The sequence below is a fragment of the Alosa sapidissima genome, chromosome 24 (assembly GCF_018492685.1).
Source record: "Alosa sapidissima isolate fAloSap1 chromosome 24, fAloSap1.pri, whole genome shotgun sequence".
NCBI classification, from domain to species: domain Eukaryota; kingdom Metazoa; phylum Chordata; class Actinopteri; order Clupeiformes; family Clupeidae; genus Alosa; species Alosa sapidissima.
Window position 1 is genome coordinate 23,204,094 of NC_055980.1, and position 15,508 is coordinate 23,219,601.

Below are 15,508 nucleotides of genomic sequence, written 5' to 3' on the forward strand. Positions count from 1 at the left end.
CTGTTGTTGCAGGCGGGATTAGTGTGTTCTTCACAGGGGCTGAGTGGCAATCGGGACGGTCGGGAGTTTTCCCGGTGGGCCGGCCAAGGTGCGGGCCGGCCCACAGAGCTTCTAGCGCGGCCCTGCGTCGTACATGAGACATATATAAACTTTTCCGCGAAAATCTGAAAGACTTACTATTTAAGAGTTTAAGAAGTCCAACCAATATTTATAGGCCTACCACTCACTCACTGTCTATATGTCATTCATGGTTACCCTGCACACTCATCTCTCCCATGCTGATTTTTGTGAAGGATAGCCTTAATTTTTTATCTTAATTCATTTTTGTCATATTCAGGCAAAAAAAAATACAATTTAATTTGTTTGTTTGTTCTTAAATTAACGCAGGCCTAGGCTAGAATGGAGCAGAGCCTCCTGGGAATGTGTTTCTGGTTTATCCAATGAACCGGTTGCAGGTCAAGTCTACAGAAATGTAGGGGGATAAATGAGCGGCCCTATGGCATGACCCTACAAGCGATAAAGTTTGAGGAAAGCTGTTACTGTCTATAGGAAAACTACAGGATTTTTGACAGTTGACGGATTTGCGTGGTTGCTTGCTTGCTGTTTTACACATGGATGGAAGGCAGAGAGAAAGGTTAGGAGCTAAAGCATTGACGTTATTGCTAGGCAGAATTTTCGTTATTGCCGTCAGAATTTTCCCGGTGGATTTTAGTGCCCCACTCCGCCCCTGGTTCTTCACCTCACTGTGTGTTCACTGTGTGCTGAGTGTGTTTCACTAATTCACGGATTGGGATAAATGCAGAGACCAAATTTCCCTCACGGGATCAAAAGAGTAGGCCTATATATACTTATACTTATACTTAAACATCTATTTGTGAAAGGCAGATGGAGAGGATGTTGTCAACCATGTTTGCCTCTGGAGCCTTTTCAATAATGAATCAACCCTGGGACAAATAGCTGTGCAATGTGCTTGTCCTGGAATGCATTCAGCTTGCTGCCGGCTGGCAAATATACTTGCAAGAATCTCTCTCTCTCTCTCTCTCTGTATGTGTATGTGTGCAACGTTCTTGCCACTGGCGGCAGTGTAGAGTCCGCAATGATTTGTCATTAATTTACATGTTATCTCCAAAGAGGAGGAAAAGGGGGGGAATTGCTGACAGCCCTTATTCCTTGAACCCGCCCCGTGACTTTCTGAGGGCAAGGTGAGCAGCATTTGAATGCCTTGGAGCGGACTCTCCAAATACCGCCTTGATTCAAAAACAGGTTCTGAAATTGGATAGGTATAAATTATAATTACTGTGCATGCAACGACCAGGCAAATGATGGGCCTGGAATGTAATTTGCGGGTGAATGTGCCCTGGCTAGTCAACCACAGAGTGAAATGCATTTAGCTTTCCTCGCGTATGTGAATAGTTAGATCAATCAAATGTTTTTTTTTTAAATAAAAAAAAGTTCACTAAACCAAAATCCATTCACTTGTAGACTAGTCTACGTCGTGAGTTATGAGGACAGGAGGGTTGTGAGGGGCAGACATGCTCACATAAAGAGAGAGGGAGGGGGGGTTCCATTTTTTCCACAAGCTCTCAAACTGCAAATGTTCCTCGCAGCTCAGGGGAAAGATTAGGCTATCAATCCGCTCCACTCATATTGTCACTGGCGAGGAGTAAACGGGGCTGCGCGGCAGACACTGAAACACACAATCTGTAAGGCAAATTATTCCCGGCACTGTTATCATCATCATTTATTACTGCGCTGACACTTTTCAGCAATCAGCAAGAAACACAATATTTCAATAAGGCTTGTAAAGATGCTATATCCACTTTTCAGAGCATAACGAGACAATATGGTGTAGTTTATTTTTAGCGCAAAAAATACCCATCTCTACAGTGATTGCTCATGAATCTCTGGGTAAGAAACGGACATTATTGCATCTTGCATTTAAATAAAAAAAAATATATATGTAACACTTAGGCATATATGTTAAAATTCCCCATTCAGTTGCCACAATGCCCCCTTAGGCTAAACAAGTAGAAGCACCATAGCATTATTGCCTTAAAATAGATATTTATCTAATAAAGGCTCGAGAAATGCACCACGGAGGCGGTACATTGCCCCTCTCTCCTTGTCAATGTGTTAGTATAATGCCTCACACCCAAGGATGATTGATGGTGCCATTGAATGCACTTGCTATTACAGCTCACTGTCTTAAATAAAAGAGCTTAATCACGCCGTGACCTGACGACCCAAATGCTCTCCCGACAAATTACGCTGGCGGATATTAATGATACCATATTATTCAAACTTGAAAGGAGAGCCGATTTAAACACGACTTTGACTTGTAATGCAGCCTATGATATCAGTAGTCGTTTGGATCACATGAGCGCGCGCTCCGCAGGCTACAGTGCTACTTTCCTGCTTAAGCCCTTAAATTAGAACACCCAGTTCTCTTTCAGATAGAGTGCACATTAATTGTTTGTCTTTTATCGTGATGACGCGATACAGTCACTTATACAGTGTGTTTTGTTTAGACCAGCGTTGCATGACATAAACCGTTTAAAGTGCTTAAATGCACCGTGGCATTATTGAGGCAGTTGTTCGTTCATATTATTTGCCAATTGATTTGCTTTTAGCCCTTGTCAGCTCGAGTCTATTTTCAGCGTGCCTCGGCTTGTCCACCCCCACCCCCTCTCTTTCTTCCACGCCCCCTGCTCTCTATTTCCATAATGTTAATATAATCAAATGCATAACTTCATTTTCCATATCACACGATGCCATGGTGGTGTTGATTATCACATTACAATGTACTAGGCTACGTTGCAGTTGGAGATAGCCTAGCCTACTATTTCATGATTGCACCTATTTGTGACCAAGCCTCGTTCCCCTCATGACTTGAGATAAAACATTGCATAAGGCATAAAAATAGCTGACGTTAATGTTGCATCCTGTAATTTGGGCTATAGGCAACGTGATCCAACTTTCTCTTTGTCACCGCAGTAGGCAGGTCTTGGTTAAAGACGAAAATGTTCTTTGCAACTTCCTCTTGCATTTGCGAAATCGCTTTAATCGCTTACTTCTGAAACAACACTCTGCTTAACATGTCATTAGGCTGTAGTTTTAAACTTGTTATAGCTTACAGATATTCTAAAGAGCAATGTGTAATACACACTAGCTTAATCTAATAGGCTATGACTAAACGGAAGTGGCAATATGCGCGATTAGCTCATATCTTATTTCTTAATCGGAATTTGAATAAAGATACACTGTAGTCATTCATCTAACGTCCGCTCGCTTAAAAGCACCGCATGGGCTATTGAGAATGATTTCGAGTTCAGCTGTCCATTCATGTCCAAAATAAATAAATCAGTTGAACAATAAAGGCATAGTTTCATTACATAAAGCAAGACAGGGCAAGCTCGAGTTCCTTAAAATGGTTATCCACTCTCGTTACACGAGTCATATTCATAAACATAATGGCAGCAATTCAAAGCATACGGTTTCCACTGCTCGTGACTGCCCCTCTTTCCTTCCAGTGAAACAATACGTAACATACATTTGTAACATTGTAGCAACGGCTGCAGCAACAGATAACAAACGATAACCCTCTAGTTCATAGAATCAGAATCATAGAATGTCGCCTCTGTCAACCTGAACCAGAGGTTAAATTGTGTACATTTCTGAGCGAAGTTACAGTAGGCTATATGCATTCTAGAAATAGGAAGACGAGCGCCCCTGAATCTCTGCAGGTCTGCAGGAAATGTTCTTTCTATTACACATACAAACGTCCTCGCCACAGGTCCTGGTTGGTAAGTACATCGGTGCGAACGCATATTGCATGGATGCGTAAATATGTTATCTTTGAATATATATTGTCAAAGGTATTCTCCGTTATGTTGTTGTATATATTTAGAAAACCACAAGAAAATGCTGCGATTTCCTGTGGCTGATTTTTAAAACCATATCAAACAGACACGTAGCACCGTAGAGGTCACTATCGTCTTATCATTTGGAATTTAATATGTTTTTTATCAGCAAGTATCGTTTAAGAAATGTCAAAATATATAACTACAGGTCATGTACAAATATTAGATCTTGTTTCCATACATTTTTTGTCCGGATATTGTGTTCTATTTCGATTTCATATTGACGATCGGCGCGACACTGTGCTTTCAAATATTACACCCTTCCAGGACCGTTAGCAATCCATTCAAGCCAACAAGTTTGGAGAGAATGTTGAGTTTAATCAATTCAGAACGTCGAGATGGAGCCCAACTCACTCATGGTATTATAACCTATTCTGCTTTATGTTTCATTTTCTTATCATTTTGATGGCAACGGCTATTCTAACGGATACGTAGGTGTAACATGTTATATACTTATATCAATATGGGAAACTTTAGAAAACAAAACTTGATATTTTATAATTAACATAGGCTGGGCTGTATAGCTTAATGTATTATGGCTTTTAGCCTGATGTACCGTATTTTCGTAGCTCTATAACATAGACTCATATCATAGTGACGATTGTGTTTCGACTTTTATCATTTCATCTGAGTTTACTTTTGCTGTTTGCGGTTGTAGACTGTGAGCATGTAATGTATGAAATTAATTACTTATTGCTGTTTCCGCAGTGGGTAGGCTCACCTTGTGGTTTGCACGGACCTTACATTTTCTACAAGGCATTTCGATTTCACCTTGAAGGCAAACCAAGAATACTGTCCCTCGGCGACTTTTTCTTCGTAAGATGTAAGCCAGGGGATCCGATTTGCATAGCGGAGCTCCAGTTGTTATGGGAAGAAAGGACAAGCAAGCAACTTTTATCCAGCTCCAAACTTTATTTTCTCCCAGAAGATACTCCCCAGGGAAGGGCTGTCAGTCATGGAGAGGTGATTAATAATGTTTTTTGTTATATCTTGTTTGTTCTGCTGTGCACTGTGCCCGTCCAATTGAGCTGCGTTTATCTACAGTTTAACTGGTATCGATGAAGTATGACCTATATCTAGCTTTCTATAGTCCGCTTTCTGTTTGCTCTGATAGAGCCTAAAGATGGATCACACGTAGCATGATTTCCTATCATTTAAGCCATTTGGTCGCAGTTCCTCTTACATGCAACCATACAAGCATAAGGAAATGAATTAGGCTATGTTCTATGGCTTGCTGTTCATGTGCGCTGTTATGCATGCCTTTGATTAATTTGCTGGCTATATATTTAGTGAGGTTCTCTCTTTCTCGTAATATCTTTAAACACGGTGATCATTATCGGTGACGGATGTGGTAATGCGAAGTTGTCACATTAGTCTGCCTTGTTTCATGTCTATGTTAAGTAGAGTACAATTGTGCGGAAATTACGAAAGACAAGGTAGATCAAAAGCCCTCGGTCTGGCAGCGTTGTTTGATCGGGTGATGTAGCCTACGTGATGTAGTTAATACAGTAATGCTTTGGGATATCGAAGCACTAAATGATCATGTAGCCTACTAGGCAAACGCAAAGCTGGCTTTGGAAACAGAGATTATTGACTGTCAGCGCGATGTTTTAATTTTGTTTGGTGCATTTTATCAGGGGCAGGCATCTGGTACATTTCCTGATACAAGAAGTATTGTAAGCGGACATATTCTCCAAACGCGCTGAAATGCTTTCGGTCAGTAGGAATTGATTAATCATGGCAAGCTTGATAAAGCGCCCAGTTGGGATGCCTTAAAGGGAAAGAACGACATTTATGAAGGTTATTATGTCAAAGTGTTGCAGCCTGGTTCCACATCAGCGGGGTTAGGCATACCAGTGCAATTTACGCAGAAGAATAGAAACTATGTGCGTTTGTTCCGCGAGCAGTTAACTCGTTCGCTGCCAGAACGCATTAGTTGACACATGTTTTATCTGTGCTACTTCATCGGGGTGTTGCAGTAGAGAATGCAAACGCCACCGCGCTGGTAAGCGATGCGTAATACAACTATGAGTAAACCTCTTTCATGTATTCTACAGCTTTAAATCGACTACACGAATAGAAAACTAATAAAGCAACTCAATTTCAGTGACATTTTTATTGGACCCCCCTCCACCACCACCACCACCACCAGGAGTCGAGTGTCAAATTTCCTTTTCATAATAAGCAACAGGTTTTATGTGCCGTCTTCACCAGTGAAATGTCAAGGTTGCATGGCAAAATGCTTATGATTATCAGGCGAATATAAACGGCTGTGTGAGGCGACCTTGGGTGCGCTCGTGTTTACACAATGTAACGAGGTAGAATGGGGAGAAAACATCAGACTTAACCTCATGTTGACACAGTTGATCAGACCCCGTCCTCTTTCTTAACTTGTCAACGCTTCACCCCCCTCCCCCCCTCCCTCCCCACAGCAGCAATGCGAACTATTTGTTTTTCAAATTTATTACGCATACATGATTGGTGATCCAGAAAGACTCAGGGAGATAGGATTACTCGCCCCAAGGACAATTCTTTCGACTTTTGACATACTTAGTACAATAGCGCGGCAGCTGATGGTGCAATATACGCCAACTTATCAGTTGTTAACTTTGGCCAAGCGCTTTCCAGAATTTTAAAAGCATTCTTTGGTATTGTGTGGCCCTTGACTCATGTTTCACAAATGCGCTCGTGAAGCCGATTAAAGACATGGAAAATGATTATCTTGCGGTCGGGAAGAGAGGAGAAAAACAAATGAGAGTTGGAAAACCGAGAAGCATATGACCAATCTCAATAATGTGATTGAGTGTCAACTTGGCCACCTGCAGTAATCCGACACTGAGAAAGTTACTGCCACCCCATTGATGATGCACTCAGCAAATTGTCCAGTTTAATTACATTTGCATTTGTACAGAATAACTCAAGCTCTCTTCTGGCTCAATTATGTATGTAGCCTATACTGTATGTATGTATACATATGTACGTATATACATATGTATGTATATGTATGTATGCATATATACATACATATGTATACATACATACCCAAACTATGTATAAGAATACATATATATTATTTGAAAGGCAGCATTTTTTTTGTTCTCATATTTTCCTGTTTCATGTGACTTGTGTCGATATTGACGTGTTAACCTTGCCTGGGGGGAGGGCCCAGACATGTAATTGCTTTGAGAATGCTGAATTATGGCTGTTATGGCGTTCTGTGGGATCAGTGGACTCTTTGAGCCCAGAAGAGCACACACTGCTAGACAAGAAAGAAGATAGAGGGAGAGAGAGAGAGAGAGAGAGAGAGAGAGAGCGAGAGAGAGAGAGAGAGAGAGAGAGAGCGAGAGAGAGAGAGCGAGAGGGAGAGAGAGATTTCAGCATGACAATGTGCTAATGTTTAGTGTGTGATTGTACGCCCTAAATGGCTATGATTGCCACAATAAAAAGGAGGCACTCAGTTTCCAGATGCCTATTTGTTTCTGCACCCAGGTGATGTAATTTCCCCTCTGGCTCTCTTAGTCATTCATTAGGAGAATAACAGCGACTAAAACAGCAACAAGCTTGCAGTCATCTTCCCCTGGCAGGCAGCCCTGCAAGAATTTAACACTTAGCGCTTGAGGGCCTGTAGAGAGAGAGAGCAAGAGTAGTGAACGCTCTCGTTAAGAGGACAGGCTGTTTTTACATATTTCCCCAATCTGACCACACTGTATTTCTCGACTTGACGGCTGGGCCAAAAAAGCCTCTTCTTAGGCATTCTGAAAGTAGCTACCTTACTCTTTGTAGCTGGCTCACCGGTTTACACTAAACCTGATAGCTGCAAATGTGTAAATGGCTTTTTTATTATCTTGTTTGCTTTAAAGAGGGCATGTAGATAAAGGAGTAACAAAGAGGTGTTTCATTTCTGGTGCTGCTTGGGAAGGTGTTGAATATGTTTAAATCAACATTTCATGGGTAGTGAATTGAAACATGCTTTGTTTTTAACACTTGGTGTGTCTTGTCACCCTTGGTCGTTTGTCAGGTTTTTTTTTTTTACTGTTTGTATATTGGCTTGCATGGCTCATATGCAGTCAAGTTGTGGCTGACACTAGCTTGGAAAATACCCCCCCAAATAATGCCAAAGTGAGACTTGAGCAGGGCTAAAAACAGGGCCCCCGTCCATTATAAATAGATTCCATATCAGATTCCATTAACCGCAAGGCGTTTCCGACAGCGTTCATATTAGTTTGCGTAGACACAAATAACCAAAGCATTGTGCATCGACGAATGAGAATTGACTGGGAGCTCTCACACATGCAAATGCCATTCCTCTTCTACCTCTTTAAGCATTACACTGGTTTACAAAAGGCACCAGGGGATGGAATTGATATGTAATTAGTTTTTTTTTTCCGTTGTGCTCGTTGTTATTTGGATTGCAAAACAGTGAGGTTTGCAACTTGGGGCTGATACAGAGGAAGTGCATGGCTTCCATCCAGGCCCATCTTGGCTGCTTTGGCGAGAGGCCAAGCTTGTGTTTTGAATGCCTGGAACATATTTATAGTTCAAATTAGATCATCAGGCTAGTGTTGTTTTTGTTTTTTTTCTCAGTAAGGTAACATTCCATCCTTCATGTAATATTGCAGTGCTAGTCTGAACATGTTTTCAGTTGACACATAAGTGGCAGTTTTTTCTCTCTCTCTCTGTCTCTCTTTCTCAGTATTTCTGTGTAATTCATCAGTATTCAAATAGGGAAGTATGTAACTAGAAAGTGTGGGTGTTAAGTAGAGTCAGTTTCTGTTCGGCAGGTTCACCTTTAACCATTATGAACATGACTGCTTCGGAAAATTCTCTGGAGTTCAGCCAATTTGACAAATTCTTTGGAAGCCGTCCCATTTGAGTTAACCCCTATTGATTACAAAAGCCTTTTACAAACCACATTAATCATTCGTCAGAGGAGCAGGAGTATTATTGGGATTTTTTTTTTTACTGTTTACCACATTAACATTGAAATTCAGTCCATAAAACAGTTTTATACAAAGCCCGCTGTTATTCATTCAAGTTATATGATATGTCTCTAAAGCCCAGTTTACAGGAAATGGTCTGGTTGATGTTTATGTATCCAAAGGAATATTTAAATGGTTCCTCCTGTTGCTGTTCCTGTGCAGTTTAGTGTCCTTTTTTATTTTCAGGGAGGAGCCTAGGTCTAGGGCATGACAAAGTAATTATCTTAAGCTCAGGACGAGATCAATTATTGAAGGGGAAAATAGTTCATTTAACTTTTTAACTCAGCTAAAAAAGACTTCCTTTTTTCGCCCCTGTCTGTGGACACATTTTCCATGTTACCAGGTCAATAATTCAATAGGCATGCAAGCAGGTGTACAAATCCGCGCTGACCTGGAGAATTCCTGGCCTGACCCCCTGAATCAGTCAACTGAAACATTCTCAGCGTGACGCTGTTTGTGGGCCTTGCTTCTCTGCTTTACAGGGGGCGGGGGGGGGGGCAACAACCCTCCCCCCAACTACAAACGCTTTTAAAAGGCACATAACAAGCAGAACATGGTTGTGCCACTTGAGAAAACTTTGAAATGTTCATTTCTTTTTGGTCATTGTCAATTTGCATGTTTTTCTTTTTTTGTGCTCTAATGGAATTGATAATGCAATTGAACATCATTTTAAAGCACCCAGGTAAACAAGTCCAATAGTAATGGAAGTGGGTTTAATTGGAATGAATATGACTATAGGGTGGTGTTGGGGAATGTGTGTGTGTGTGTGTGTATCAAATCAATCTGCACATCAATAACAGACAGAGAGGCTGTCTGAGTGTTCTGAGTAATATTTCAATCAAGCGCTGGGGTGGCGTTAGATCTTCAAAGCCCGCGGAGCTGAAGCACATGATCTCATAGTAAAGTTTGCTGTGCCGCCATCGGGATTAACTGTGTTTGACCCACTTAGTTTTATGGGCGCATGAAAACAGATGCCTTTACACTTTAAATGGCTATTATGGCCAAGGCTCTCCTCCAGTGCAGCGCGGCGCGGCAGCGATTACTTTAAAGGTGCATAATCTTCGGGCAGTTGAGCAGGTTCCCCTTATGTGTTGACTCGGATAAGAGGCGGGTTGTTTAGACTGTGAAGAGTTATTCTGACATTGTCGTCGGGCATTGTGCAAGCCGTGTGGAATGCATACAAATGCATGCAAGCATTGCAGCGGAAATCAAGAGAAATATCAAGGGCTGTCCAAGCGGCTTAGTCGGGATCTTATATCAATTGGCCGGATCCACGCCAGACCGGGCCCAGTGGCAGCCCAGATCCGGGTTAGATTTGTTGTTTCTGTGAATACTTAGGCCTGATACCCTGCACACGTTATGCAAATGCACCCAGCTATACAAAGCACATAGTTTGGCACATAGTTACATAGCAAACTGTGTTGTCTAATTTCTTTGTAACGCAACGCAAGTGTGTCAGGCGTTTCCGAGGGGGAATCATTATCCACGTTGCTTGCATATAGACTGTGAATGTGAGCTCCAGTGATTATCGTCTACTCTTGGTCTGTGGCAGTGAAGTTGATTATGACTGGAAAAGTACAGCCATGTTTATGAGACTGCAGATGAGTTGAAGTATTCCTGCTGTTTACATGATATATTCAAGGAATGTGAGAACAAAGATGTAAGCTCGAGGCCATGTAGTCATAATATCTTTGATGTTCAGTGTTCACAAGATGGTGTTGAAATAACTCCACAGTCTTTAGAAACAAGTGTTAAGTACAGTATGTGAAAAAACATGACCTCGCTGAATATCACAAAAAGGGAAGTTCAATGTAAATAGTTTGGTGAGCAAAAGCAACACAGGTCTTCTGCTCGCAGACACAGAAATATCGCTGGGGTTCAGAAAAACACAAAAGAAGGGTGTAGGCAGAACCGAGCGAGTGCAGGTATTTCCTGTGATCTATGCGCCAAGTGTTTTCTTTTATGGGTCACCCTTTTGAAACTGGCTAAAATTGTGTACAGAGAAGAGTGTTGCGCACAGCAGATCCACTTAACTGGACTGTACACGTCTGTGGGAAAAAGCAGCAGAGAGAGAGAGAGAGATTCTGGTCTTGACTACAGAATCAAGGGGCCTTCTCACAATCTGACACATCTGTTCTCCAGAACCCCCCCCCCCCACCCCACCCCTTTCCCGCTGTCATCCATTGCCAGGTCACAATCCTGACGTTTCCCTTTTTCTTAAATGAGTGATTATATTTATTCTGCCGGGACACTCATCCATGCCGCCGTTTGAAGGTCATTAATGCCGCAGCGAAAGAAACTCATGAAATCAGCAAATAGCGAATTACGGAGCCAGTTGCCTTGAAAAAGGCAACAGCTTGTGCCTTTGAAAGGATTTTATTTTCCCAGAGTGTGTCTTAATTATTGCTTTATCTGGTAAACGACATCAGGCTATTTTTCAGCAAACAGATGTTTTGTGTCATTGGATCCCGGGTAGACTTATGAGCTACTGTGTCTTTTTCAGATAAAAAATGTTTTCTTTCCTCTCGTTTCGACTTTGTTTGATTTATGAGTCACCACTTCAAACCGCCCACCTTTTCTCTCCTCAACTACACAAATTCAATTTGTCTCTCTCGCCCTTTAATTCATATGTACATACACACACATACACATGTACATACACACACATACACATGTACATACACACGCACGCACGCACGCACGCACACACACACACATTTTTATTGTTCCCTTACGTGAAATATTTTGCATATACAAAAACATGTAAGCTAAATAAACTGTAAATATTAAAAGAACAATTCACAGATACAGTATATGATAAAAAAAAAAAAATAGCACAATAGACGGCAAGTCAGCACTGACCGCCATGTTTTCCTCCTTTCTCCTTCCTCCCAGGACGAGGTGATCGCCGTGTCAGAGAAGGTCATCGTGCGGCTGGAGGACCTGGTGAAATGGACGGTGCGGGATGCGTCGTGCTGGATGCAGGGCCTGAAGGCGATGCCCCTCAAGCCGACCGTGCTGCGGGAGCTCGGCAAGAACGGTCAGCGCGAGACGCTACACCGCTACCGAGAGTCCATGCTCAACAGCGGCCTGAACTTCAAAGATGTGCTCAAGGAGAAGGCCGAGCTAGGTAGGAGACCTGCAGTGGAGTGCTCTTGCGTTATAGACTTAGTGGACACATGGCATGTGTGCTGAAAGCATGCTAGGGTATTACATGTGCACACACACACACACACACACACACACACACACACACACACACACACACACACACACACACACACACACACACACACACACACACACATGCAAACACACACACACACACACACACACATGCAAACACAGACATATACACATATACATGCACACACACACACTCACATACAAACACATGTGTAGACACACACACACACGTGTGTGTTTATGGGATTAGTCCTCATTAATGTTACTTTGATACATGGAGATGCACATCCTATGTATATCACCAGGTAGAACACAACATTACAGGTCTATTTCCCAAAGCAAGCGAGGGCTATAAAGTTCCAAATTGTTTCTGCGTTGCGGTGCTTGTTGAGTACCTTCATGTGATGTGCGTAGATGTAATGTTGATGTCACGAGTCCGTTTCCCATTTGTTTGGTGCGTGCACGGCGGCGCTGTAGCATGATGCTAACTGCATGCACAGGAGGGCCCCCTTCGGCCTCATTTGTTCAGTTGATGGTGGAAAAGCACAAACCTCTCAAGACGGACAATCAATCACTTTGATCATCGAATCATGCAAATATTTGCACCCTACTTCCTCTGTGTGTTTGTGTTGTGTGTGTGTGTGTGTGTGTGTGTGTGTGTGTGTGTGTGTGTGTGTGTGTGTATGTGTGTGTGTAATACCTTAGCATGCTTTCAGATGTTGTGTTGAGATGTTGTGTTGTTTACGTGCTGACATGCCGAGCAGGAGCATGGTGTTCCGGCTCGCTTTTTAACAGCTCAGTTTTCAGTATCAGCGCAGGAGACAATACAGCAGCTTAACAACATCCAACAGGAAAGGGCCCCTGAGGAGCCAGTGTTGCTCATTGATGTGTGTGTGTGTGTGTGTGTGTGTGTGTGTGTGTGTGTGTGTGTGTTTGTCGAGCCCTTATCAGCAGTCTAAGAGCTCCCCTTCTCATTCACTCATGTTTACGTGTTTCATTATTTTTGAAACGGTGCACTTGCTGAAATTATTATGTATTTGGCAGCGAGCCCAGCCGGTTTTTAATGAGGATTTAAAACCGTGATTTGCTTATTTAGAAGGGAGAAGGCGAGAGGGGGGGGGGGTGTAGAGGAGAGGAGAGATGTGTATCACAGTGAAAGGTTACGGTGAGCGCTTTCTTTACAGTGGTGCTTGGCGAGGGCTTTTTAAAAGCGCACAACACACATTTATACATCTGTAACAAGCCCAAGCCATCACAGAATCCTTCACAGCTGAGAATAAAAAGCTGCAGAGCTAGCTTTATGGCCTTATAAATATGTCATTTTTGGCAGCGTTCCTGCTCGGCAGATACCTGCCCGAAGCCAAGAAATTGGCTCCGAAAAACGAGAACATTTCAGGAATCTATAAACTTGTCATTTTCCAACAATAGCTAAAAATCCGCCGCCTAAGAGACGTAATCATTTCCACAGCATAATTCTCATTTTCGCTCTCGTTCCTCTTGGTATTTTTGGTGTGTAGATGCTGGGGGGGGGGGGGTGGTTATGCGTTTAAATAAATGAAACATATACAGACTCGTAGTCGGAGTCAATCACATTGCAAAGCCACACTAGAGTTTCATTGTACGGCTCTGCCCACATACTTAGCAGGCGCTGTAATTATGCGCTAGCTCATCCTTTGACTCCGCGATTCAGTGTTACTGAATTTGCATACCGCTTCGCCGGTGTGTGTGTGTGGGTGTGGGTATGTGTGTGTGCGCGTGAGTGTGTGTGGAAGCAAAATGTTAAATTGCCCTTGAATCGGCTGCAGCATTAGATTCCTATGCTAAGATTAGATAGAGGAATCAATAATGGATGCTTTGTCACTTGCCCTGTATGAAGCCACTGCTGTGAATGTGAATCAATAGTGGGTGAAGAAGCAGAGGAAGAAAGCACTGTGATTTATTTGGTGTCAACTGGGTAACCTTGTTATTTTGCATGTGTAGTGTGAAAGTATGTAGTTGTAATGCTAATTAGCTGTTTTTTAAAGGCTGTACACACACACACACACACACACACACACACACACACACACACACACACACACAGACACACACACACACACATAAATGTATATGGGATATTTGTGTTATTTGAGATTTTTCAACACAGTTTCTCAGAGTACTTCTAGATTCACTTGGTAAGCAGAACATCCTGGCACAAGACCAGAGGCTCTTTCTCTCTCTCTCTCTCTCTCTCTCTCTCTCTCTCTCTTCTCTCTCAAATGTGATTTCTTTGTTACCCACAGAAAGAAAGGGATCATTTAGCAAGGGTTAGGATTTCAATTGCGGCAAAGGAAGACTTGAAAATGCAGTGTTGCCAATGGGAACAAATCATTAATTGAAACTGCCATATGAATTAGCCTTGTCAACTTTGTTCTGAGGTTTGACTGCAACACACACACACACACACACACACACACCCTCATACTCACAGACACTCTTTTACACACACACACACACACACACACACTCAAAAAAAGAGGCACAGCTCTTATTGATGTGCTCGATTCCATTAAATCTGAGTGACACTGGGGAAACTCATCAGACCCTCCATCTGATCCCAAAGTTACAGAAATGAGTGACCCCCCCCCCCCCCCCCCGCCCCCCCCCCTTCCTCTTTCCTCATCGCAGCGCTCACTCCTCTGAGCACGCCTCACATGACTCCCCTCTCAGAACACAAAGGGAGAGCTGTCGTCATTTGATGTGAAAATTGCTTCAGTCGCACAAGCAAAAACAACAAGAGCGGCCATATTGGCGTTTAAGAAAAAAATTTGTAAAAAAAATCCGGGTAATACGGCCATAATGCCATAATACCATGATTGAAGCCCAGCAGAAATACAAAGAGAGAGAGAGAGAGAGAGAGAGAGAGAGAGAGAGAGAGAGAGAGAGAGAGAGAGAAAGAGAGAGACAAAGCCATTGGTCAGCTGAGGGGGGGTTGGGGGTGTGTTTTAGCAATTAATGGGCAGATCTGCAGCGTCCCATAGAGCAGCGTGAAGCTGAGCCAACTGGAGGTTGCCAAGAATCTAGTGCTGACGTCAATACAACCCTCACTCAGTCATAATTCACCACAATAGCTCATTTACCTCCATAACTTATTTACACATTGTTTATTATCTCTCATATCTGAGGCGCACAGTAATCAGTTATAGAAAGGGTTTATTATTATTTCTTCGAAATAAGTTCTGCTTGACATGAGGAAGCGTGTGTGTGTGTGTGTGTGTGTGTGTGTGTGTGTGTGTGTGTGTGTGTTGGAGGGGGGGGGTGTGTTGGTTAGGGGAATAATCATATCACATGCTGTATGTAATAAAGGCTTCAAAGTCTAAAGCAATGCTGGAATGAAATGAGCTTCATTGCAGAAGGTGGCAGGTTTGTAATCGGGCAGTGTTG

The 15,508-nt window shown here is 42.6% G+C and overlaps 1 protein-coding gene across 1 annotated transcript in view; it reads left to right on the forward strand.

Annotated features, from left to right (window-relative positions):
• The first annotated feature begins 4,188 nt into the window (after positions 1–4,188).
• The window catches only part of arid5b (AT-rich interaction domain 5B), an 89,917-nt gene continuing 78,597 nt past the window's right edge, over positions 4,189–15,508 (forward strand). The window contains 3 exon segments of the mRNA XM_042082878.1: positions 4,189–4,279; positions 4,629–4,883; positions 11,795–12,029. Of these exon segments, the coding sequence (XP_041938812.1) occupies positions 4,259–4,279; positions 4,629–4,883; positions 11,795–12,029 (511 nt within the window). The 5' untranslated portion in view covers positions 4,189–4,258.